Source organism: Macrobrachium rosenbergii, chromosome 23 (genome assembly GCF_040412425.1).
Source record: "Macrobrachium rosenbergii isolate ZJJX-2024 chromosome 23, ASM4041242v1, whole genome shotgun sequence".
NCBI lineage: Eukaryota > Metazoa > Arthropoda > Malacostraca > Decapoda > Palaemonidae > Macrobrachium > Macrobrachium rosenbergii.
This window is the reverse complement of record NC_089763.1, coordinates 53,418,039-53,444,731: the sequence shown is the minus strand read 5'-3', so window position 1 is coordinate 53,444,731 and position 26,693 is coordinate 53,418,039. Positions and strand designations below refer to the sequence as shown.

At 43.5% G+C, this 26,693-nt stretch overlaps 1 protein-coding gene across 2 annotated transcripts in view; it reads right to left on the bottom strand.

Annotated features, from left to right (window-relative positions):
* The window catches only part of LOC136851637 (major facilitator superfamily domain-containing protein 3-like), a 59,199-nt gene that overhangs the window by 9,244 nt on the left and 23,262 nt on the right, over window positions 1–26,693 (bottom strand). For both annotated transcript variants that reach the window (XM_067126034.1, XM_067126035.1), the window contains exons 2-3: window positions 25,593–25,741; window positions 16,559–16,692 (exon numbers count right to left, since the gene is read on the bottom strand). In XM_067126034.1, the coding sequence (XP_066982135.1) occupies window positions 16,559–16,692; window positions 25,593–25,732 (274 nt within the window). In that variant the 5' untranslated portion in view covers window positions 25,733–25,741. The remainder of the gene's footprint in view (window positions 1–16,558; window positions 16,693–25,592; window positions 25,742–26,693) is intronic.

The window sequence follows — 26,693 nt, the reverse complement described above, 5'->3', positions numbered from 1 at the left end:
TAATCATGGGCCAGGCAAGCAAGCCAAGCAAAGCAAGCTGATCGAACTGAGCCAGTCTCGAAATGCAATCAGGGGCTGGGCGAGCTTGCTGAATGAGCTGAGCCAATCTGAACCAATCATGTAAATGCGATCAGTGGCTGGCTGAGCAAGCAGGGCTGAGCCGAACTGAGCTGGGAAAGCTCGGCCATGAACTAGCGTTGTCCTCAAGACATGGTGTAATCTCCTCCGAGGCCGAAGCCCCTCGAGAAGAAGGTTTAAAGGGGATTCTTGTCTGCTAACCCAAGTGCTCAAACCCAAGGGTCCGAGACACAAGTTTTGGAACTAATTGAGCACTCAAAATGAAGCAGGCAGGCAGTGTCGAAACATCTGAATGTTTTGAAACCTCCTCTCATCCTGTGCCTAAACCAGACCATAGAGCGAACTCCCTAGTACAGGCAGTCCTCGGTTATCAGCGGGGGTTCCGTTTCTGGGGATGTGATGATAACCGAAAATTGCCACTAACCAAAAATCGGCGATTTCTGGCCCTATCTCAGAGATTTTCCGGCTTATCGGCGTCGATTTTTGGTTATCGGCGCCTGTTTGGTATGTATTGGCGCTAATACCCAATTATCGGCGCCGATAAGTGGAAATCTGCGATTTTTGGCACAGAAAATTGCCAATTTTCGTCGCTAGACAAGTGCCATAAAACTGAATTGCCATTAACTGAGCCCACCGCTAACCAGGGACTACCTGTACTATTTTGGGGAGTGCCTGAGATTCCGCAGATTCCCAGACACTCGACAACTCGCTAATCGAGCGCTCAGCATCTGAGCGCCAAGGAGTCCGAGAGCTTGGTGAGACTCCTGCATCTTCTAAGAACAATCATCACAAGTAAGCTCCTCTCAGCTTTTGAAAAAAAAACCGAGGAGAGGCAGGCAAAGAATCAGTCTTAGACGCAGACTTCTAAGAACTGGAATCGAGAGCGTGGCCTTGAAAGGCTGCGCACTCGAGGCCCACGAGACCCAAATAGGGAATGTGAATCAGTTCCCCACCCCTAGGGCTGGGAACAGCCAAACAAGAGAATGCACTGCCTCTCCAAAGAGAGGTAGTCCCTCAGAAGTCCTGCAGGACCTAAGAAGGGAACCTCCTCCTTGCCTCTCTAGGTGTTCGAACCTTCGGGACCAAGACTCCTGGCTGGGAACCTGACTAAGCACTGTTTCGGAACTGACCAAGCACTCAAAACTCAGTACACTAGCAGGAAGAACCGAGACAGTGAGAGGTCTCCCGACATCAGTTTGGGATGCATGAGACTCCAAACATTCTCGAGCACTCGGTGTGACTCAACAAAGTTGAGCACCCAACGCAGCACCAGTCTAGAAGCAGAACTAATAGAATGGTGACAGGAGCACAACTGAAGTCTGCGTGCCCATGACTTACGAAACGCAAGACCTGGGGTAAGTGATTCGGTTCCCTAGCCCGAAGGCCGGGAAGAGTTAACAACAGATCCCACTGCCTCCCCATGAAGGGAGGCAGCCCCGTAGAAGCCTACGGTGGGACTTCTTAGGGGAGGGAGAGGCAGCCTTCCTCTTCTTCGGCTGCTGTTTCAAATACTGTTTTGGAGCAAGCCTCAGAAGAAGAAGGGGAGAGGGCAGCAGAAAACGAAGTTGAAGATCAAGTTGAAGACTACATCACTTTTGCTAAAATTTACTGGACCTGTTAAATAAGAAAAGATATCATAGCTGGAACTGGGTTTATATCCGAAGCTAAATAGTGGGAATTGTGGTACAACCATCAACTGCCCGAAAATGTTTGGACCTAAGAGTTATCAGACTGATAGCTCAAAGGCAGAACTATTCTTTAGGGCTGGACCACAGATTCCAAGGGGGTCTGGTTCTAGGGATAGGACTCTCAGCTTTCTATCCAGTTTGCCCTTGATGTGATTAGGGTGGGGACAATTGTATTCTTATAATACTCTCTGTCCTAGCCAGCGGGTTTGGCTTACACTTGGGCCACTCTAATCATGTTTTGCCATCCCACTTTGGGGTGGGGTAAGGGGCAGACATTTGGGAGTAAGTTCTCACTTGTGCCACTGGTGGAAGAATAAACCCCATGGAAAGCTGATGATATCTTTTTAAGGTTTTCAGGTTTATTTTTTTTCCCCTCAAATCTTTATGTTTAGTAGTTATAAGAATTCGGGTAACCCTGGGCCCTTTGATGACACTGTTCTGGCACTGTTGACAAACTCTGGACCAGTTGTGAATGACTCTTGTGACACCTCCATTGATAAAAAAACTGTAAATAATGTACCAGGTGTTTCAAAATTAGAGCCCCCCTCCCCACTCCACAGAACAAATGGAAGTTATGAAGTTTTCTGCTATAGCCTATCTCCAAGTACATTATTTTAAGTTTATATTAAGCTATTTTTCATTTTACATTTCTTGTATTTTCAGACTGAGTGACGGAGTTAGATACAGCCACAGCTAACGACTCAGAGGAAATCAGATGGACGGACCGAATCCGGGCTATAACCTTCAGAGAGGCCAGGGATGCTGGTGCATCCTTCATTTCACGTTCCTGGATAGCTAAATACATTAAAACAGATGAATCCTTTGTTAAAAGAAACTGGAACAAAAATCCATACGACTCATCGAGAAAAGAGTGAGAATCTTGGAAGCCCTGAAGTCCTTTCTCAGGAGTCAAAAGACATCATAGCTGAGGCAGTGGGTAGACCAAGAAAGTCTTTACGTAAATTGGCGCTTGAACTAGAAACAAAAGGGGAAAGAAGAGAAGTTATAGTGCTGTATATCGGAGTTGAAAAAATCTGGTATCAAGCCATTTCATGTTATCAGCAAGCCCAACATCACTCAGCAACAGAGGGAAGACCGTGCATGGTTTTGTGGTTCATTTCTTAAAGATTGGGATGAAGCTGACTTTCTCCATGTTGCCGCATCAGATGAATTCTTCATTTACACAGTCAGGAAGCCAAAGCATAAAAATGACATCATTTGGGCCGCAAAGTTGGATGATATCAGCGATGACATGCTCTATCACCAAGTTGTGAAATTTCCTGAATGTTTGGGAATTTTTCTCTGTTTCACAGCCAAACGGTTAATGTGGATCATCAAAGAAAAAGGACAGTCATGGAATGGTGAATACTTCAGAGAAACTGTGCTTATTGGTGGAGTATTTCCTTTCCTTAAAGATCCTGAAAATGTGTTACCTGTTGAAGAAGTCACATTTTTGCTTGATAAGGCACCATGTTTCAAGGCTCTTCAGACACAGGAACTGCTTGGAAACAGTGGTATCAATTTCTTCTCGTCAAGTGAATTTCCAGATAGCTCCCCTGACCTTAATGTGTGTGAAAACATTGGTAGTATCTTAAAAGATCATGTTGAAGCGTGCAAAGCGAACTATGATGGTATACCAAGCCTCGACGACCTCAAGAGAGGTGACCAAAGTGCTCAGGAAATGGAGTATGAGTCTCAGCTTTTTGCAATTTGCTGAAATCATACCCCTCAAGAATGCAGGCTGTGGTACAGGCAGATGGAGGCCACACAAAATATTAAATACTCAGAGAGAAACTTAAATAAATACCTGTTCTGAATTACTTTTGTTTTTGTCCATCTCGATTTTAGTTTATGCTGTAGAGGGGGGGGGGACTCTAATTTCGAAACACCATTGTAGATAAGTCTGACAAGCCCACAAGTCCAGTGGTACATGCTCCTGATAAGAAAAAGAATCCAGAAAAAGAAGTTTCTAGTTCCACATCATCAAAAAGGAAAACTTCAAGAAAGTTACAACTATCAAATATAATGTTCATCTTACTTCCTTACCACTGGATACTGATTATGAAATCATAACCAGAATGTTTGAATGCCAAGGAGTAATAAAGGAAATCAAGATGAATTTTATGGAAGAAAATGAGGAATGGGAGGCTTGGATCTCTTTCACAAACAGTGAAGAGGCCATCCATGCAAGCTGCAACTTGCATAACATCAAGTTAAATAAATCTAACATCAATGGGGCCCTCTGTGAGAAGGTTCCTCAGTAAAATCTTAGAGACCCAGTGACTGGTATGCAAAAGATCCTGCAAAATCTGAATCAGAAGGTGTACAGTAAATGAAAGGAAACCAAAACCCCATATGTGGCTTCTGGCAACTGCTAAAGTAGAAAATTATAATTTTTTTAAGACCAGTAGATATCTTCATAAGAAAGTAGGTTTCATTAAATCTTGGGACATTACACAATTTGGAAAGAACACTGTCCTAATTCATGCAAAGTCAAAAACACAGTCTGTTATGCTCAGTCATTTAAAAACAGATAAGGAAATTGCCATGGACATCAAGCCTCACCTTAGCTTTAGTTATGGCAGAGGGGTGGTACAGGCAGTCCCCGGTTGTTGGCAGGGTTCCGTTCCCGACAGCGTGATGATAACCGAAAATCGCGACGACCAAAAATCGGCAATAATAGCGCCGATCCTCGGTTATCAGCGCCAATATCCAGTTCTCTGTGCCAATAACCGGGATCAGTGCCGCCGATAACCGAGGATCAACACCGATAACCGGGAATCGGTGTAAAAAATCCGGCTATCGTCGTCACTAGACAAGTGCCATAAAACCGGATCGCCGATAACTGAGGCCGCCAATAACCGGGGACTGCCTGTATTTAATAGAGATTTTAATGATTTTAACAAAAAAGAAATTCTAGATATGTGTCCAAAAGAAGTCTCGAAGGTACATAAGGTTCCCAAAACATCAATGATTACGACATTTGAAGATCAGGAAATACCTTTGTATGTAGACACTGAAGGGGAAAGAGTAGGCATTAAGCCCTTCAAACAGACGCCCTTGGAATGTTTCAACTGTTTCAAATTTGGACACCCTTCTAAAGCTTGTGAAATGATAAAGTATGCAATAACTGTTCTAGAGCTGAGCATGGAGACTGCACGCTTGATGCAAAATGCTTAAATTGTGGTATGGACCATAAACCTAGTGAAATGATTTGTCCAAACTTCAAAATGGAAGAAGCAGCCCTTAGCAAGTCTAATGCTGAACACATCACTGTTGGGTATGCCAAACGCCTAATGAACACAACCCAAAATTATGCCAAAGCATTAAAAGAAAAACCCAATTTTCTCTTGCCAACAAATTCACCATCCTCTAAGGCTGAAAGAGGGTCATCCAGGCCCACCAAACTACTGTCCGAAGTAAGGATAGGGCATGTGAAGGCAAGCTCACTACCCCACAGGGTTTTACCAATGCCCCTCAAGGCAGATGCACTGCCTTCTTTACAATCTTCCCCTCCCACCATAGACAAATCTACGTACCTCTCTAGGGCAGCATCTCTGCCTAACTTAGGAGAGGAAGTACATTCTAAGGAGCTACCAGAGACACCAATAGAGGGGGAGGTGTCTAGACCAGGTAGCTCCCCATCCTACCGTAAAAGAGGGAGACCTCCATCACTCTCTCACCAAGGTCATAAAACCAAAATATCCAATAGATATGAAGTCATTTCTTCAACTGACAATAAACCAAGTGACTTAATCACCCACAAAGTCAATGCCGATGTTCACTGGTCTTCTAGCCAGATCACTAAAGAATAAAAAAACAGATTAGTGTGAAGCCCAAGATATAAAGATCAAAATTAAATAAAAAAAAAAATTCTAATGACAAGACCTCTTCCAGAGTCTTTTCCAAAAATAAACCATTTTCATGTCTACCATCTTACAATGGAATTGTCAAGGACTGTGGGCTAAATATGAAGAGCTGAAACTACTCATCCATGAATACTCTCCTATTACTGTTTGTCTACAAGAGAGCAAGCTGGACAGCAATACCCCATGTCCAAGGGAATTATGTTAGTTATAGGACTCCTTATGACGAACAGATGGGTAGCCATGGTGGGAACCTCATTTATGTTTGCCACGATGTCCCACAAATACCCTTTGCTTTATGTACTCCTCTGCAGGCAGTGGCTGTACAAATTGACATTGGAAGAAGGTATACTATTTTCTCTATACAGTATACTTGGCCCCCTAATGAAAATATTACTTGGAGACATGAATGGTAGACACCCATTATTGGATGATGTATTAGCAAATATAAGGGGTAATATCTCTTCACTCATAGAAAATGAAGACATAGGGATCCTCGACACAGGTGAACCTACTCATTTCCATATACAAACAGGCACCTTGTCATGTATTGACCTTCCAGCCCGAGAAAAACCCTAAAAGAGTTCAGAGGTCTGGTTAAACAAATCATTTATAACTAACTAACTAACCATGTACTGACCATTCAATTGTGAGTCCTAACTGCATTATGGACTTGAACCGGAGAACATCAGATGATTGGCATAGTAGCGATCATGGACCAATTACAATAAACACTAGCAATAGTCCACCAATGCCTAGATCCCCTCGGTGGAACCTGGGCAAAGCTGACTGGATTAAATTTCAAGAGCTTAGTGAAATTGAAGGGAATGCAGATGAATTTCAAAGCACTGATGATGCTATTGGCCTGCTAAATAGAACTCTTCATACAACAGGTATAAACTCTATCCCTAAAACTACAGGTGTCTTCAGAAAGCAACCAGTCCCTTGGTGGTCATCAGAACTCCAAGTACTGCACAGGGCTACCACAGGCACCGTACAGAAGAAAATATGGTTATATACAAGAAATCACGGGCACAATTCCATCGTGCAACAAAAGCAGCAGGGAGCCAATCTTGGTCATTCTTTGTATCCTCAGTTAACAACAGAACGCTGCCTTCAGCTGTTTGGAGAAAAATCCAGAGGATAGCAGGAAAATTCACACTAAATCCACCTCCAGTCCTCAAAGTGAATGGTCACTTCATAACTGGTGTCGGCGAGACTCCTTTCTAGGTGAAAGAACACCATAGCTCCGTCTTTTTAAGGGCACCCATAGAAAAGAGGGAGGCAAGTTCCAAAGAGCCGTCTCTAACTGCCCTATCTGAGCACGGAAGAACTCCAAGCCAATCAGCGGCAAAGTCTTCAGCGAGATCAGGGCAGTCCTCAATTTTCCTCGCTAGAGCCCCGATGGCCCAATCAAGAAAACTAAAAATCTCGAACACCTTAAAAATGTTCTTGATAAGGTGATCCATTCCAGATGACGAAAACATTATCTTGGCCAAAGAAAAGGCCGTTCTACGAGCCGAATCCACCAGACCAGGGAAGTCCCCTAGGAGGAGGCAGAAACTCCCAAGGAAGGAACTTCCCTGGTGGCGTAGAATGAGTACCTCATCTTTAACAATTTGCTGGGCAGAAAAGCGAATGTTGCTTTGCCCTGCTCTCTCTTAGAGGCCAGCCTTTCATGAACTTCTCTGAGAGCCTTCTTTGAGGAACAGGAAAGATCTAGCTTGGGTAACCTGGTACCCTCTGATGACTGCTTTCTCATGAAGAAGGTAGAAGCTGGAGAAGTAGGAGAAGCAGGAACGAAGAAATCTGGAAAACTATCCAGGAGGAAATGCAAAAGAGATGAGTAAAATGAAGAGGGGACTGTCTCCTGAACAACCTCTTCCTCCTCTGAAGAGATAGGAGACAAAGATTTATCTTTGGATTCAGGAACTGAAGGGGTCTTCTTCAAAAACCCATACGTTCAGTCAATTCACGCTTGAGAGGGGATAACAAATCTTCTTGAACTGATGATGATGATGGATTAAGAGAGGAAGGCGCTTAGCGCCCAGAAGCAGAGGCTGGGTGCTCGGCTGTTGGCGCCAGAAGCTCAGAAGTTGGCGCCAGGCGCTCAAAAGAGGAAGTATGGCGCGAATCGGCAGGCGCCGGGTGCTCAACAGAGGAAGTCTGGCCTGAGTCAGCAGGCACTGGGCGCTCGGAAGAAGTCGGGCGCTTAGAGCGCTTGTAGCAATCAGGACTGTCTCCCAATGAATGAAGGTGGTGAGCTGGAGAAGCAGGCTGGTCCTGAAAACTGCAGGAAGGTTGTAGGCTAGCCTCCCTGTACCTCTTGACAGCCAGAGAAGAAGTATCGCCAAGATCTGCATGTCTCTTGAGAGGGCACAAAGAAACAGAGAATCGATATGGGAGCTTCTTGCGAGGGCTGGAAGCTTCCGAATCTGATGAAAGCTGATGCACTGGAATGCCTTTGCAATGGCACTTAGTCAAAGCCTGGGAACGAATGACAGGCTCGACAGAGGGGGCAACTGCCTGCGGGCAAACCCCACCAGCCTCTCTTGGACCTCCGGTATGTCTTCTCCCTGGTGCAGGGGAGCGGGACAGTGACCTTCATCTATGAGCACTGGTGGGACGGACAGCCACCTCCTCAACATTCACAACACTCTCACTTCTCACTGCATTTTCATTATTCACATTTTTCGCCATTAGAGATCTAATAGCCGATCCCATTTCCATAACAGTATTAGAATAAACCAAACTTCTGATCGAACCTGATTCAAGGCTGGCAATGGCACTAAGAGCAGAATCATGGGAACCTGGAACAGGAGTAGATGGTAAAGTAGGAGGACTTAGAATGGGAGAAAGAGGAGGAATTGGAGTTCTATCATCCCCTACATTATCCAAAAGAATAGAATCAGTATTGGCCCTATTCTCAGCCCTAAGGGCTGCTTTCCTCTTCCTATCTCTTTCCAGTTTTTCTAGATGAGATTTCAAGGTTTTCCATTTCTTATCCTCCCAATCCTGACACTACGCAAGTATTATCTTTACTACATTCTTGCCCCCGTACATTTACTGCATTTCATATGAGAATTGTTTGAAAACTTGGTTAACCTAGTTCTACAACCCTCAGAACAGAAGTGAATACTGGATGAACTGGAATCCGACATCCCTTAAACACTGTAGTGGGGTATATTTTACCCTCTAAAAAATGTATTTTTTTCTTCTACTAAAAGTCTATGCCCCAAGAGAGCTGTTGTTCCCAGTAGCTTCATGTTTATGAATGGTCTTGTAGTGAATGGCAGTTTCATTCATTTTGCGTGCCCATGGTGCTCTGGAGATGGGGTGCCGGGAGAAATTTACCCCACGACAGTGTTACGGTACTCAATAGCATGGGTATAATTTCATGGTATGCTGAATTCCATTATCATCAACTCCTGGGTCATTTTTTATGAGAACCTTGAGAAAATGCATGTCAAAAGATGGGGTGCTGTAGGTACATCAAGTAGCTGGCAATGACCCTCATCCGGCCCTGGGCAAAACAGCGCCTCAGCAACCCCCACCTCTCAAGATCCCTCAAAGCTACCATAGCTGGAGTTTGTGACCTCCCTTCACATAGCTCTGCAGCTGCTTCTGGGCACCCTGTATTGGCAGACAGCGAAGCACCCATGGGGCGGTGTGCAAAGTGTCCCACAAAAGAAGACCAAAACTCAAGGCACAGATGCAACAACTGTGGCCATCCCGTGTGTCCCCGCCACATATATCCAGTCTGTGTGGACTGCATTGACCAATAAAGGTAAGACCTTTGTTTACCTTCTGTAAGTTTCCATTAATAACAATTAATGTACATGATAATGTGAAATAATAGGAAAAATTAATTTCGTTACATTTACCCTCCAGTTATGGTTACATTTTAATGGTAAAAAGAATTTTTCTTGTCTCAGACTCATGTCATTCTACTCACAGAACATACAGCTATTAAATATGGGCCTATATAATTCACAAATAACTGACAAAAATTAAATAATAATAATAATAAAAGTAGTGTTTTATTTACCAGTAAAATAAAGAGCATTTTTCAACGTTCTCCCAAACAGGCTGTATACCTCCTGAGTGTTGCCAGATCAAAGGACAACACACCAACATCAATCATTTTTTTTTCGTAACTTTTTTTTTGTAGGGTATTCTACATAGTTCTTACTTTTTCAGAGTTTTTTTTTTAAATTACCCCAGAAGCTTGTTATTTTCTAATTTCTCAAAATAGCTTATTTACCAATAAAAGAAGAAAGGTTGAAGTTTCTTTTCATGTTTTCAGGAATAAAATATCTTGATTACATTGTGTTTTATTGATTTTCCAAACTGGGGTATCAATTACCCCACCATAGTGTTCCTGTCCCTGGGAAAAACACTACAGTGTTTAAAGAGAAAGTCTGTCATCTTAACTTTTCTGAGTTGGTTATCCTTTCAAATACTAAAGGAATACAGTATACAGGTAGTCTTCAAAACGCCGTTAACCAATACCGCTGGTAAGCGGGGGCTGCCTTATGTCTCAAGTATGGTGATAATTTGTATCCACTAAACATACATTTTGATAAAAAAAAAATTTTTCAAAGAACTATCATTAACAGATTTTAGGCATAATCTTTGCATTTTAATTTTATCTTCTTTAATATTCTACATATACATTAAAAGTTAGAAAAGCTGGGTTCCCATAGCCTTCAAATATGATATTTTAATGATAAAATAAAGTTTGTTCATACTTACCTGGCAGATATATATACAGCTGTATTTCTCCGAAATCCGACAGAATTTCAAAACTTGCGGCACACGCAGTGTGGCCAGGTGGTTAGTACTCATTCCCGCCGCTGGGTGGCGAATCGAGAGCTCATTCCATTTTCTATTCAGATTTTCTAGTGCCACTGTCTCCTGAGGAGGTGGTGGGCACTATAATTATATATATCTGCCAGGTAAAGTATGAACAAACTTTATTTTATCATTAAAATATCATTTTGTTCATGAAACTTACTGTCAGATATATATACAACTGAATCCACCATTGGAGATTGGGTAGAGACAGAATAGGATTTAGGAGCAAAAGATGGCGATTGGCGGTTCACCTGTTAGCGCAGCAACCGAGGTTACTGTCACCCAAGCCTGCTTCTCTTTACTAGATTGCCAGCAAGGTAGGGACCTATAAAGCTGGTGAGATCTGAATGACCTCTGTCAGGGAGACAGATACAATGGGACTAGATCATATGACCATACTGAGAGGAAAGAAGCAACAACCAACCACCTGACCAGGCCTAACTAAGCCAATGAACCTAATATAGGCTAAGATTAGGCGTCCACATCGGTGGCCACAACAACCGAATACAAAGCCAAGATTAAAAATACCACCTAACCCTAAAGGATAGGATGATGTTTGCCCTCTTCTCCCAACATTGTGTCTCGCGAGAAGCGTATGGTCCCAGCGAAGGCAGTCTTAAAGTTGACTTCACATCTAAATAAATGTCTGACCGAAAACTGAATTACTCCGCCAGAAGGTGGTACCCAGAAGATCATTAAGAGACATATTCTTCTGGAGAGAAGCCACCGGAAGTCGCGATGGCTCTCACTTCGTGAGCTTTCCTTTAAAGAGACCTCATGTCCTCTTCTTGGAAAGAATAGGCCTCTTTGATGGTACTTCTTAAAGAGATGACTGAGCATTCTTGGACATAGGCAAGTCAGGTCTTCTAACCGAACACCACAGATTGTCCAGACACCAGCTCTTTCGTCCTGGCTAAGTAGGAATTTGAGCCCTGACAGGGCACAAGACTCTCTCTGATTCTGTCAAGAATCTCTGTCAAACCTTGATTTCAAACGTCTTGGGCACAGGTTTGAGATTTTCATTTTGGCAAGAAAAAATGGACTTAGGAGCAAAGCGGCATTAGGACCCTAAAGCCAGTAATAACTTGCTAATAGCCTGAACTTCACTAACCCTCATGCATGCTCTGCTTGAGTTAGGAGAAAACTGCCTTTCTAGTCACGTTCTTGAGAGAGCCCAGAGACATAGGTTCAAAGGACTTGACATAAATTTACCCCAGGACCATCCTAGGTTCCAAGAGGAGGAGTCATGGGCCTAGGAACCTTAACAGTTTCAAAGGATCTCAAGAGATCGTGGAGATCCTTGTTGTCGGCTAAGTCAAGGCCTCTGTGTCGGAAGACTGCCGACAGCATACTTCTATAGCCTTTAATGGTAGAGACTGCCAGTTTTTCTTTCTCCCTGAGATGTAGAAGGAAGTCCGCTATTTGGGGCACAGGAGTGGGTAATTAGGAAATCCAGCTGCTCTTGCACCATCTCTAAAATTGGCCGCCAGTTGATAGACTGAAATAGAAGGGTCGTCTGGCACTGGCGATAGCCTTTGCCTGCTCATAAAGCCCTCGCTCTTGCCAACTTCGAGATAGTCTGAGCGCCAGTTAGACTCCAGGCGGGGAGGTTTTGTGGAATCTTAGGAAATGGGGCTGCTAGGAAGATCTACTCTCCCGGGGAGTGTCATGGGGAAGTCCACAAGGAAGGTCATGACCTCTGTGAACCAATCGCTGCTTTTGGCCAAGGGGGTATTAAAGTCATCCTTGTTCCTTCGGCGCTGAGAATTTCTGATCACTTCTCCCAGGATCTTGAAGGGAGGAAAAGCGTAAAGATCTAGGCCTTTCCAGTCCCAGAGGGAGGCATCTACTGCTGAGCTCCGGGTCTAAGACAGGAGCAATAGGAAGCCTCTTTGTTCTGGGCGTCGCCGAAGGTCTACTGGGGGACATCCCCTCTTTTCCACAGATCCAGACAAACCTCCTGCGTGAAGGGTCCATTCTGTGTCGAAGTTGATGCTGCCGACTGAGAATCCTTGCGGATATTCTCTATGCCCGCGATGAACCTTGTGAGAATTGTGATCCCCCGAGCATGAGTCCAAAGAAGGATCTCCTTTGCCAAGCTGAACAGAGGCAGGAGGCGAGTACCCCCTGCTTCTTGAGGTAACAAGGCTGTGGTGTTGTGGGATTACCTGAACAGCCCGGCCTGACGCACACGATCCTCGAAGAGTGGAGGAGGCTAGATGTATAGCTCCCAGTCTTGCAAGATTGATGTGCCAGGACACACCTGTTCCCCTCTCCGGGTGCCTGGCCTTCTTCCCCCTCCTAGTGTTGCTCCCCATCCTTCCCTGGGCCGCGTCCGGAAAACAACACTAGGTCGGGCTCTGAAGGCGTGAAACGCCTCCTGCCAGTAACAGAATTGAGCCACCATCTCAGGTGAGTCTTGACGAAACGGAAAGATCTTCAAAGGACTCTTCAGGTCACTCCTTGTTCATCAGTTCTCCGCTAAGGAAAAACTGGAAGCGGCCTGAGATGAAGTCTTCCCCAGAAACAGAACTTCTCCAGCGAGGAAATGGTCCCAGCAAACTCATCCATTCCCTCACGACATGTTTCCTTCCCCAGGAGAAGCCGAAACTTTTTCAAGCAATATTGTTGACGTTCTAGGGATGGATACGCTCGAAAAGCCACTGAATCCATCTAGATCCCCAGATGAGCGATGGACTGAGTCGGGATCAGATGGGACTTTCTTTTGTTGACTAGAAGTCCCGGGGACCCGTCAACTCCAATGTCGAAGTGGGTCCTCCAGACACTGAGCCCGGGAAGAAGCTCAAGATAGACCAATCGTCAGGTAAGCGAAAGCCTTGGATCCCGCCAAGTGAAGCCACCTTGCCACATTTCTCATGATCACTGTAGAAACCATGGGAGCTGTGCTGGGACCAAAGCAAAGAGCCCGGGTGGAAGACTCTTCCCCCAGTACAAACCTCAGGTACTGTCTTGACTGAGATATGGGAGGCGTGGAAATGTAAGCATCTTATGGGGTAGAGACCATCCAATCTCCTGGTCTTAGCGCTCGAGAACAGGTGTGGCGTTTCCATCTTGAACTTCTCTTGACAATGAAAGCGGTTCAGTCTGCTTCGTCAGTACCGGTCTCCACCACCCGACTGTTTCGGGATAAGAACGTCGGTTGTAGAAGACCCTGGAGAGGATAGATCTGAACTGGCTCCACAGCTCTTTTTAGAGCATCTCTCCAAAAAGATCTAAAAGGATCTGTTGTTTCCCAATGGTAGAGGCGACAGATCAGCAGGTGGCGTACAAAGGGGGCAAGCGGTCGAGAAGTCGGGATCTTGTAACCTTTCTCTAGAACTGGCGGACCAAGAGTCCGCTCCTTTAAACTCTCCAGGCTCCCGCAAATGAAAGTAGCCTGGCTCCCACAGGTGTCTGGAGGAGTTGATGATCACTTTTTGCCCCTGGGCTTCGATGGGGCTGCTCCTCTGGAATAACCTCTCCCTCGTGGAGTCGATTTCGAGGAAGAAGCTCCTCCACGAAAGGGCTGTTTCTTCTTGGAGGAAAGAACCGACGAAGACGTAGAAGGACTGAAGGGCGTCTAGGCGAATGGGCCAATAGGTCCTGCGTTGCCTTCTCCTTAAGACTGGAAGCAAGATCCTTGATTAAGGCTGGGGAAAGATGTAACCGACAAAGGCAAACAATAATTCAGCCCTTTGTGGCCCAGTGAAACTTGACTTGGAGGTGAAATTGCAGTACAAGGCCCTCTTTTCCAAGACCTGTACAAAAATGGGAGGCCTGATTCCTCAGAACCATCTGGCGGCCTTATCCATGCAATTCAAAACACTGGATAAGCTCCCCAGGCTGGTCAGTCGGGGCTACAACGAGATCTAAAGCACCCAAGCACCAGTCTAAGTTGAAAACTTCCATAGAAACCGGAAGAAGTCCCTTCAGATGATGGTCGGTCTAGGACGCAGTCCACGAAACCTTGGCAGTCGACAGGCAGGGCTGGCGAGAAGTCTCCTTGAGACCGAAGAAGAACAGAACCGACGTCCTCACCTGTCTCATACCATGTAGCCTTACACTTAAAAGCTTAGAAGGAGGAAGGAGCCAAAGAAGTCTTATGCGATCACTGGTTTCCTCCACATCCAGCGTTAACCTTCTTGAAGGCTAACCCAGTAGCCAGTGAAGTCATCTTCTAAACCCGAGCGTTTTTCTCAGCTTTGGAAGAGGCAAGCTGCGAGAAGGAGGAGAGAAGACGAGGAGTTTAAACTTATCGCGAATAAGTCATAGAAGGCGGTTAACGCACCTGGTAGTCGGGGCGAGAGCAGAGGGTTGATCAAACCCGCAGGCTCAGATCGCCAGGGCTTCTCCTTCATGAAAGGCGAACCACGAGAATCACAAACAGCTTTGAAGAGCGAAGGCCTTGAGGTCGATACGGAAGGATCTACTTTTCCCGCGGGATCAAGATGCTCTGGGCGTCGGCGGCAAGGCGTCCTGGCGAGCGTCCTGGCGAGCGTCCTGGCGAGCGTCCTGAAGAGCATCCGATCGGGAGCCCAACCTAGCGTCATGCTGAGCGTCCTGCCGAACGTCCTGTGCGGCAGCGAGAGAAGCGTCTGGCAGGCAGCTAAAGAAGAGTCCTGGATGGCTGCTTGCGTCGTGAAGATGGCGAGTCACGAAAGAACTTCGTGAGCTGTGAGGACGACGGGGCGAAGAAGCAGGAGATGGAGAGCGAGAGAAAAGGAGCAGGAGACGGGGACTTCCTGGACTTCTTAATGAGCCACCTAAGTCCCTTTGCGACGGCGTGGTTCCTGATTCCTTCTCCTCGGCCAGAAGAGAGGCCAACTGGCTGCATATCTAAGTAGATACTCTTGGAAGGAGAGGACTCAAATCCAGGAGGAGGAGAGGGGAGAGCCTACGGGAAGAAGGGCGAGGGACGTCTTCTTCTTCCTCACAGGAGCAAGAACAGCTCTCTCCCTTGAAGGCGACTGGGGAAACTCATAAACGTCGCCTCCTCTGACAGCGTCTGGGTCCTCTTCTGTGGCGGGAAAGCTTCAAAATCCCGCACAAGCGGAGAAAACTGACGTGAGCGTCATCTCTAAAACTCCCTCTTCAGTGGTAGAGTCCATGCGAGAATTCCAGCCCCTACGAGGAGGGCGCCTCGGGCGAAAAGAAAGCAGTCATAAGGATACGAGCCGAAGCACGATCCTTGGCAGCCTGAGGAAGTGACAGCAGGAACTGCCGAAGGACGTCAGATGTCGGTCGGAAGCCCCGTAACCCTCTTACGGCTTTCGACATGCCTTCTCCCTGAGTCCTGGGAGTCTGACAGAGGTCCAGGCCTAGAAGCATTATGGGGCCGATCTGACGCCCCCTCCACGACACTAGGGGGAACACTACACTGCACAGCACTTTGTAGCGAAGACACTTTGTTTTCTAGAGCACGGATGGTGTTCATGATCTCCGTCAGAGGCCGACCCCCGCGGAACACCCAACCTCAGGGCCCGAAGGCGAGCCACGAGGACAGGTACAGCAATGTCTACATTGGGGTTATCAGGTGAAGAAATAGAACCCTGACTCTTACACACTCTGGAGAAGACGCCCTGATCCTGTCACGCTCTAACTACGAACATAGGAATCTTCAATTTCCAGCTCGCGTCAGACAAAGGCTCACACTCTTTGCAGCGATCATTGATCAAACATACATGCCCCCTCCTCATGCAAACCAGTGAGGGTCTGAAACCGGTGGCCTCACCTTACCTCGAACCAAAGTCAGAATACTCAGAGTGGGAGAAAGCTATGCAAGTTAACGAAATCAGAGGCGGAGGTACTGGCAAACAGATGTTAACAGTACCCGGCTGACAGAAAAATCTGAATAGAAAATGGGAATGGTTCGATTCCCACCACTGTGGCGGGGAATGAGTACTAACCACCTGGCCACACTGCGTGTGCCCAAGTTTTGAAATTCTGCTTCGGATTTCGGAGAAAAATACAGCTGTATATATATCTGACAGGTAAGTTTCATAGACAAAATCAAAATAGAAGTTGTAAGGATAAACAATAAAATATACTGAAATCTTTTCCCTGTTTTACCTGTATATGCAGATATTCCAAGAGCCAAGAGGGCAATAAACAGCCATCGATTCCTGCCTCCCCACACCTCTATGATGGGAGCCCATAATCCTTTAGTTGCCCAGGGTATGAATAACACTTTCAGTGTCGATACACTGGAAATTAAACAAAATATATTATTACAAGCTACAGGTACATAACTTTTATCCTGTTATTTGTTAGGAGGAAAAGTGTATTATAAATCTACATTATCAAAGCTGCTGGCAAGGAAGGCACCACCTCCCACTTATAATATGTACATAATGCAATATTATGTCAGAACAGAGTACAAAATAATCAAAAGCAGTCTGGTTCTGGCCATGAAATGAAGGACAGTGAGTTGGAAGGAACAAAGTTGTTACCTCAAAGTTGCATACTGGTTTTGATATGTTTCTATCTGTTAATTACCACCATACCAATAATTTTTTTCAGCAATGAAGATAAAGTAGACTTCATGAAATTTTCAATACTAGAAACATAAAGGAACAATGTGAAAAGGAAGGAAAAGTACTGATAACATAAGAAACATGAACAGACTTGAATCTGGATTTTTAAAAATTAAATTTGAGGTTGAAAAAATGTCATGGATATAACAAAGAAGAAACACAATACATCTAGATGAAAAGGTATTTTTAGTCCTGTGGTGGTATATCATCATATTGCACTTGGATTCATAAAAAAGAAATGGGCTAAAGCATTCACATTCATATTAAAATGAAAAGTACAGTCTTATGGTATTCCATTACAGTATAGCATTTTCTTTCTTTGATAGACTTTAACAGAATAATTTTGAAGGCATGACCGCTGTTTGTCCTCAACGGAGTTACACTCTCATGGTCCCTCCAGTGTCTCCATAAGACAGACCAACCAAAACCAAAGAATTCTCTTATAGCTGGTCTCGGGTAAAACAGTGCTTGTTGGCACGTGATAGAGTTTATAGGGATCAGGACAAGAGGGCTCTATCTCCTGTCTACAGCGAGTACATCGGTTTTCCCTTCATCCTACTTGCATAGGTGTGATAGCAGTGTGTTTGTCAGCTATTTTCCTCACTACACTCTGGTCTGTCACAGAGTTCACTTATCCCCAGGTTTTGCTCTGAAAAATTCAATCATCATAACAATTTTAAAGCTAAGTACATAGTTTTAAGGCCCAGTAAAAAGTTATAGTTCCTTAAAACTTTAATGGATAGGCTTATATTTGTTAAAATGGAAGCCAGCAGGTCTCCTGCAAGGTGAGAAGTTAGGATTAAATTGCTAGGTTGCGCTGTAACTGCCGTGCTATTATTTTTTCCAGTCTAACAAAACGATAATTAGCATTAATGTAATACACACAGTCCCTGGTTATCAGCGACTTCAGTTATTGGCAATCCAGTTTTATGGCGCTTGTCTAGCGACGACAATTGGATTTTTGGCACCGATATGTGCCGATCCCCACTTAACAGTGGCGCTGATGCTGATCTCTTGTTATCGGCACCAATATCTGGTTGTCAGTGCCGATAAGAGCTGTTATTGTCGATTTTTGGTTGTCGGCAAGTTTTGGTTATCATCACACCGTCGGGAACAGAACCCCACCGATAACCGTGGACTGCCTGTAACATTAGACAAATTTGTTAATGAAACTCATTAGTCAACGAGTTTTTTAACACTGATAGATAATTTGAGGTTAACGAAAGGGTAAATTGGGTTAGCCTAACTCTTTGCTTACTGAAACTCTATTGCCATTAGAGGTGGTGGTCATGCTGAGATAATGCTGGGAAAGGACCCAAAGTAATTAAGTAAGTCACCTTAGAACCAAAAAAGAATAGTGCATATACATATATGTTTGTGTTATTTCCTGTTCGTTATTTTCAAACCCTAATGAGTATCCAGAATAAAGAAAATGGTTCTTAACCTGTGACTATACTTTGGACCAAAAATTTACCTGGGTCATTGGATTTATTTATTAGGAGCTAAGCCATTTCATCACCTGTCAATTACTTTTGCAAGCTCCTTTGAGGACGAACAGCAACTACGCTCTCAAAAAACAGGTTTTGACATAGGAAAAACCTAATTTTGGCAGCCGCTGGGAGTCCTCAAACCCACCCACTTTCCCTGACAAAAAGGATGGGACAGGGGTGAACATTTATCTTGCACAGACCTGGCATGTAATGAGGAAAATGACATTTTTATGATAAAATAAAGTTTTATATACAGTATACTTACCAAGTAACTACATAGCTATTATGTTTCATTTATATGCAGCTTAAATTTGAACATTTGCGGCAGCATTCCAATATTTTGGTGTAGGTAACTTGCTCCGTCCACAACACTATTAATGAGCCCAATTCGTTTATACCCTATTCCCATGAGAGAGGAGAAGGGAAGGCTTTTTTTTTTTAATGTTAGTTTAACCAGACCACTGAGTTAATATTAACTCTCCTAGGGCAGGCCCGAAGGATTAGACAAGCTATTTAAATTCTCTAAGAATTTAATTAAAACTAGCAACATATGTTAATCTAAGAATTAAGTTAATTAGGAATATATTATAAATTATTTTATGAATCTTATATTTTATCGTATAAATGATTAAATTTAAGGAATTTTAAGATATTAAAAAGTGAAAATTTGTCATTTTCTGACAGTATATCTTTAAAGGAATATCTTCTAAATAAAATGTCTCTTTGGATTCTATATTTTGGACATACCTTTAAAATATGCTTTACTATTATTTGTACATTACATATTTCACACATAGGTACAGAGGCATGGGGGTTATTCATTAGGTAACCATGTGTCACTTTAGTGTGACCAATTCTTAGCCGTGTCAACATTACTGAAAACTTGCGGCAATTCTGAAAAGATGATGGCCACGGGTCTACAGTTTCTTTTATTTCTCTTAACTTATTGTTAAGATTGCTTTCCCTCCAGTTATTTTGCCATTTCTTCTTAATCACCGCTTTACTGTATCTAGTATAATCTTCTAATGGTAATAATTCTGCTGATATTGGGAGTGTTCTAGCCTCTTTTGCATAGGTGTCTGCTTTTTCATTGCCTTCTAATCCTATGTGAGATGGTATCCAGCATAGAGTAACAGATATCTTTTGCATTTTCATTTCATGTAATGTATGTCTAATTTCATTTACAATTTTATTTTTTGGAGTATAAGAGTTTATTGCATTTATTGAACTTAGTGAATCGCTAAAGATGGTTACTTCATTAAACTGGTTTTCATATATAGTTGTTAATGCTGTTTTTATTGCTAGTAATTCAGCAGTGAACACTGATGCTTTGTTATGTAAAGAGGCTTGGCTCTTTATATTGTTTCCGTAAACATCGAGTCCAACTCCCACATCATCTTTGGAACCATCAGTATATAAATGATTATTACTGTGTACCTTGATATGTTCCAGAGCATATAGTTTCATAGTAAGTGGATTATTCAATTTATTAACTGGTATTGTACATAGTTTGTTACATATTTGGGGAGCACTCATCATCCATGGAGGTATTATTTTGTTAAAATTGTAAAATTTAATATTATAAAGATCATTGTTAATAAATAATCTATTAGCTCTAATAGGGAAGGATGGGTAATTTTTGTATTCCAGAAACAATCTGGTTTTTTAAATAAATCTTTGGTTTTTGCTGGACTATTTATAATATTTAAACCTCTGAACATCGTTGTTATTTTGAATTTATAAGATAGTGGCATTTCTCCACTTTCTACAATCAAGGATTGACTGGTGATGATTTGAATGCTCCGCATAAAAATCCCAAGATGATGTACTGGATCTAGCATTTTGAGAATAGTCTCATTAGCAGACTATAAATTGGACTGCCATATATAATATAAAACGGTGCAAACATTACGACAAAGTGACGAAAGAATTTCTGAGATGTTTGGCAGAGTTACCACGCGGACGTAAGGAAAAAGTTTTTTTCAAAAATTCACCATAAATCGAAATATTGTGCTAGAGATTTCCAATTTGCTGCAAAATTAAGGAAAATTATTGAATATTACTAGAATGTAAGTTTTAGCTTACAATTGTGTTTTTCGAACATTTCAGTCGAGTCAAAGTTGACCGAAGGTTGAAATTTTGGCAAATTGTGATTTATATGAAAATATTTCAAAACTGATAGAAGCTACAACCATGAGTTATTTTTTGTTGTATTCTACATGAAATTACACACATTTTCATATATAAAACTTTATGTAACGACTAATATAAAACGGTGCAAACATTACGACAAAGTGACGAAAAGAATTTCTGAGATGTTGGCCGAGTTACTGCATTTACAGACGTAAGGAAAAAAAAGTTTTTTAAAAAATTCACCATAAATGGAAATATTGTGCTAGAGACTTCCAATTTGTTGCAAAATGAAGGTAAATGATTGAATATTACTATAATGTAAGAGTTTTAGCTTACAATTGTGTTTTTCTTACCATTTCGGTTGAGTTAAAGTTGACCGAAGGTTGAAATTTTGGTACTTATCGTGATTTATATGAAAATATTTCAAAACTGATAAAAGCTACAACCATGAGTTATTTTCTGTTGTATTCTACATGAAATTTCACACATTTTCATACATAAAACTTTATGTAACGACTAATATAAAACGGTGCAAACTTTACGACAAAGTGACGAAAGAATTTCTGAGATGTTCGGCAGAGTTACCGCGCGCGTACGTTAGGAAAAAGTTTTTTTTTCAAAATTCACCATAAATCGAAATATTGTGCTAGAGACTTCCAATGTGTTGCAAAATGAAGGTAAATGATTGAATATTACTAGAATGTAAGAGGTTTAGCTTACAATTGCATTTTTCTACCATTTCGGTCGAGTTAAAGTTGACCAAAGGTTGAAATTTTGGAACTTATTGTGATTTATATGAAAATACTTCAAAATTGATAAAAGCTACAACCAGAAGTTATTTTCTGTTGTATTCTACATGAAATTGCACACATTTTCATATATAAAACTTTATGTAATGACTAATATAAAACGGTGCAAACATTACGACAAAGTGACGAAAGAATTTCCGAGATGTTCGGCCGAATTACCGCACGCGGACATAAGGGAAAAGTTTTTTCAAAAATTCACCATAAATCGAAATATTGTGCTAGAGACTTCCAATTTGTTGCAAAATGAAGGTACATGATTGAATATTACTAGATGCCTCTCAAAAAATGCTAGAGAGTCCTCTATCTTCTAGTCAAAGCTCCTGTTGTCTGACAGGAAAGACCTTACTTTGAAATCTTGATGCAATCTTGGACATGCAGGTCTAAGTTCTCTCGTAGCACCAGAGGGAGGAAAGACAAAATGCATTAGACTTGCTCCCTAAACAAAGAAAAACAAACTTCCAACTCCCTGACAGACTCCTAGAAGGACGAAGAAAATGCCAGAGAAGGGAGGTTCCTACAACAAGCTCAAAACTTCTGGACAAAACAGTCCCTGTCTGCAAAAGACAGGACTCTGAGATGCTAATTGATACAAAAAGAAAGTAGTGTCAGCTCTTCTTGAGCTATATATAAGGTGAAGGTGGAAAACAGACTGGAGACAAAACACTTGTGACCAGGTTATATAGCCTGGTACTGAAGAGGTAGCACCAGATGCCTGACAGCTGGCGACAAAGTGCAGGTGGACGAGCGAACACAGGTGGACACTCAGACACAGTTGGAAACTTGGACACTGGACACCTAGACACTGGGCACTCGGATCCCACTGAATGCTCGGATACTCAGCAGCTGAAACGAGTCTTTTCAGTGGCCGAGAATCACTAGAAAACACGCCAATGGCGCTTCTACAATGAAAACACACCCTTATGGACGCCTTTCCAATGACTGTCCCTTAACACCGGTGGACAACAGGCTCAACCGAGGAGGCAACTACCCGGGGGCAAACCCATTCAGACTTTCATGGACTTCAGTATGTCTTTTCCCCGGTGCAGGGGAGTGGGAGAGGGACTGGGTTTAGGAAATCCGAGGGGCTGGATAGCCACCTCCTACACCAAACATTCAATAAGATTCCTTTCCAGTGGCTGTCTGTTGATACCTGGGACTGGACAACAGGCTCGACTGAAGGGGCGACTACCCGCGAATAATCCCCCCAACTTCCCTTCGACCTCTGGTATGTCTTCTCCCCAGTGCGGAGGAGTGGGATAGGGCCCTTTGTCTAGGAGCATCAGGGGACAACACTTCACTAAACACATCCTTATGGACACCTTTCCAATGGCTGTCCGTAAACACCTGCGGAAAACAGGCTCAGCTGAGGAGGCAACTACCCGGGGACAAACCCCCTCGGACTCTCATGGACTTCAGTATGTCTTCTCCCCGGTGCAGGGAAGTGGGACAGGGACTGGGTTTAGGAGATCCGAGGGGCTGGATAGCTACCTCCTACACCACACATCCAATAAGATGCTTTTCCAGTGGCTGTCTGTTGATACCTGCGACTGGACAACAGGCTCAACTGAGGGGGCAACTACCCATGAGTAATCCCCCCGACTTGCCTTGGACCTCCGGTATGTCTTCTCCCCGGTGTGGGGGAGCTGGATAGGGACCTTTGTCTAGGAGCATCGGGGGATGAGTAGGCACCTCCTCCACTGCACAACACTTCACTATTACAAGGTTAACTCATATTAACTTGGACACAAGACTGGCAATGGCATGGGAAGAAAGAGAGGGAGCCAGGCGCGGGAGCAAGTGAATACAAAATAAGAAGGCTAGTAGCAAGAGAGAATTGGCACCAGACAATAGGGAACTGGCGTCAGGCACTGGGCACTCCCAGGATGTAGCTGGCACCAGGGTAGCGGGGCGCCAGTGGTGCAAGAAAGAAATCTTCTATGGATTAAGCGCGAGGGGGGAAGATGAGGGAAGCCTTACCTTGCTCCCTCTTAGCAGAAAACCAAACTGCAATCTCACTGAGTGCCTTCTTAGAAGATGAGGAAAGCACCATTGTGGAGAACCTAGGTCTGTTATTTGGATGGTTCCTGATCAGGAAGGTTGAGGTAGGCGAGACCAGGGGGTGGCTGGAGTCGAAAAAGGAGTGGAAACCTCGCCCGTAAATACTGAAGGAGAGCTGCACAGGCTAGGGGTTCCGCAGTTGGAAACGGGCACTTGGCACCCTGAGCAGTATGTTGATACTGAAGAGTTGGCACAGGGCACTTAAGAGCTGGCACAGGGCACTCAGGAGTTGGTGCTGGGCTCTTGGCAACTGGCGCCGAGCGCTCGGGAGCTGGTGCCAGGGACTTGGAAAACTGCAGCGGACCCTCAGAAGCTGGCGTCAGGCGCTCGTGAGGAGATGGATGCTTGAATGAAGACAACGAGCACCTGAGAGGGATCGTTGGGCGCTTGGGAGCCAAATACTGGCGCCCAACAGAAATACTCTGGACTGTCCCATGAGCTGCAGGAAGGTTGAGGACTGCGCCCGGCTCCATAAACCGCTTACTGGGCAGCGGGGGAGAGCGGCCAGCATCACCCATGTGCCTCTTCAAAGGACGGGACAAATCTAGAAAGGGCTTGCAGCGCTTCCAAGACTGGGTTGGAGTCTTGAGAGTCAAATGACAACTGGTGCACATCCAAGATGCCTTTCCAGCAGCTGTCTGTTGAAACCTGGGATATTCGTCCAACAGGTGGCTGAGGGGGCAGCAACCAGTAGGCAAACCCCATCAGCCTCCCTTGGACTTCCGGCATGTCTTCTCCCAGGTTTAGGGGAGCAGGACAGAGACCTTCGTCTAGGAGAACCGAGGGACGAGAAGCCACTCCTCCACTTGCATAGCACCTTCTCCTGTCAAGACGCCTTCTCAGTGGCTGTCTGCCGATACCTGGGAACATGCAACAGGTTCAACTGAGGGGGCAACTACCTGTGGGCCAACCCCCTCGGCCTCCATTGGACTTTCGATGTGTCTTCTCCCAGGTTCAGGGGAGCAGGACAGTGACCTTGGTCTAGGAGAACTGACAGGACGAGCAGTCACCTCCTCCACTTGTACAACACTATCACTTGTCACTTTGCGGGAGGTGGCGCCGTCTGATTATTTTTTCTTGTAAACGCATTCAGTGACGCACCTAAATCTGCCACTGTATTCACTAGTAGGATAATTTTCTGCGAAACCTAGACTCTAGACTGGCAATGGCATCGGATTCGGAAGCAAAGGAGCCAGGCACGGGAGTAGATGGATTAAAAGTAGGAGGGCTAGTAGCAGGAGAAAAATTAGGAAGAGGGGATGAAGGAATAGCAGAGGTATCTTCTAACCTAGGCTACAGTAGAATACTAGGCTAAGGAAGCTCGTTTCTAGGCTCTAGAGGCTGGTTTCCTTTTTCTATCCCTCTCTGACTTGTCCAGCTGAGATTAATTACCTTCTACTCTTGCTAATCATTACATTTAACACAAATTTTCTCCCTACTATATTTCTGCCCACTACATTTACTGCAAATTATATGAGAAGCATATGAAGATTTGATTAACCTGGTTTGCAACTTTTTGCTACAATAGTGAAACTAGGTGAACTAATAACCAAAGAACTAGTAAAAATTATCCCGAAAGCTATTAAAGCTTGAAGGCTACTCAAATAAGAGAGAATACTTTACCGAAATCCAGCCATACAACCGAAAATCAGTAAACAAAAGCTGTAGCAAACCTCCGATGTAACTCCAGAGCCGGGAGAAACAGAATGAAGTTTTCTGCTAAGTTGTTCTCAGTACTCCTGTTAGTGGGCAGGGCTTGTCATCTACACTAAACTATCAAGGTGCTACTGCGATTTTTTAAATAAAGGCTGATGCATGAGTTAGAAACTATAGCTATGTAATTACTTGGTAAGTTAATTATATGAAAATTATTATATAGGACACTTGAACATGAAGCCAAAGAAAGCAAGAAGTTCCCAACACAGGCTAATGGCAACAAAGCACATCAGGCCTTTCAACTGGTATCAGTCCACTAACCATCTACAGTAGTAATAATTTTCACTGGTTTATCATAACCTTGACCATGAACTGTACAGTGTTGTAAAATGAGTTTCTACTCAGCATGAACAAAATATTTTACCTTGAATAAGAGAGGCCCTTTGACCTCAACTGTACTGGAATAAATTTGTCCTGGAGACCATATGGAATCCCCTGAACTAAGTACAACCATCCTATGTAAGCAAGAGACACAATATCTTTTGATGAACCGTGGTCAGCCATATAGCAAAGCTGAAAATACATATAAAAAGAAATTAGTCAAACAGATCTTCCAAACCAAAAACTTGGTCACCATTATATGATAATGCTTTCTATAAAACATTATTATATTCAATAATGGGGCATTCAACTGGAACTTCAACTTTCTTAGGGGTAAAAGCAATGAGACCTAAATTCATGAAAAAGTTAACTATCTTAAAACACAGCACTCTACATCCACAACACCAACAAAATGGAATCATTAGCCCTGCATCCTAAAATGTCTTGGATTTCTTGGCCTACACCACATGTAATGTATGTTCCCTTTTGTAAATTATCATCCTAAAGCCAACCCCCAATCATCAAAATGACAAAAATGCTTATTTTCTCAGCCTTTCACAAGGTTTGAATTACCTGTACATCAAGAAACCATTTCAAACGACTATCTAAATGACATGCCTTTTCATAAAAAAAGGTATTCAACTTTGTTGTATTTTCTCTTCCACTATGCTGTCTTGTACCCAATCTACCATATTTCAGTAAGCAGTAGTTTTGGAAGTTCCAATACTTCTTTGGCTAACATTTCTTTCAGTTACTATTTGTTTTATAGTGTAATGTTCCTTCTGATTTGGCATCCCATAAGGTGGTGGCATTTATCAGAAGCCTGGTTAACTCTCTATTTTGATCCCAGCCAAAACTAGGACATCATGATAGTAATTCTTAGCCCTTCTAAAATCACAATTTTTTCAAGTACAGTGGCATTTTTATACTATAAGTTTTCTATATACTTACCAAATAATTACATATCTATTAGTTTCTAATTTACATGGCAGCTCAAAATTTAAACATTGCAGTAGTGCTCTTTTGTTTTGGGTGTAGGTGGTTGCCCCACCCACTTTTGAGGAAGAATAGGTACAACGCAGCTAAAGAGATCAATTCCTTTATGCCCTGTCCACTGAGAGGGGAGGAGGGAGGGCTCCGATTA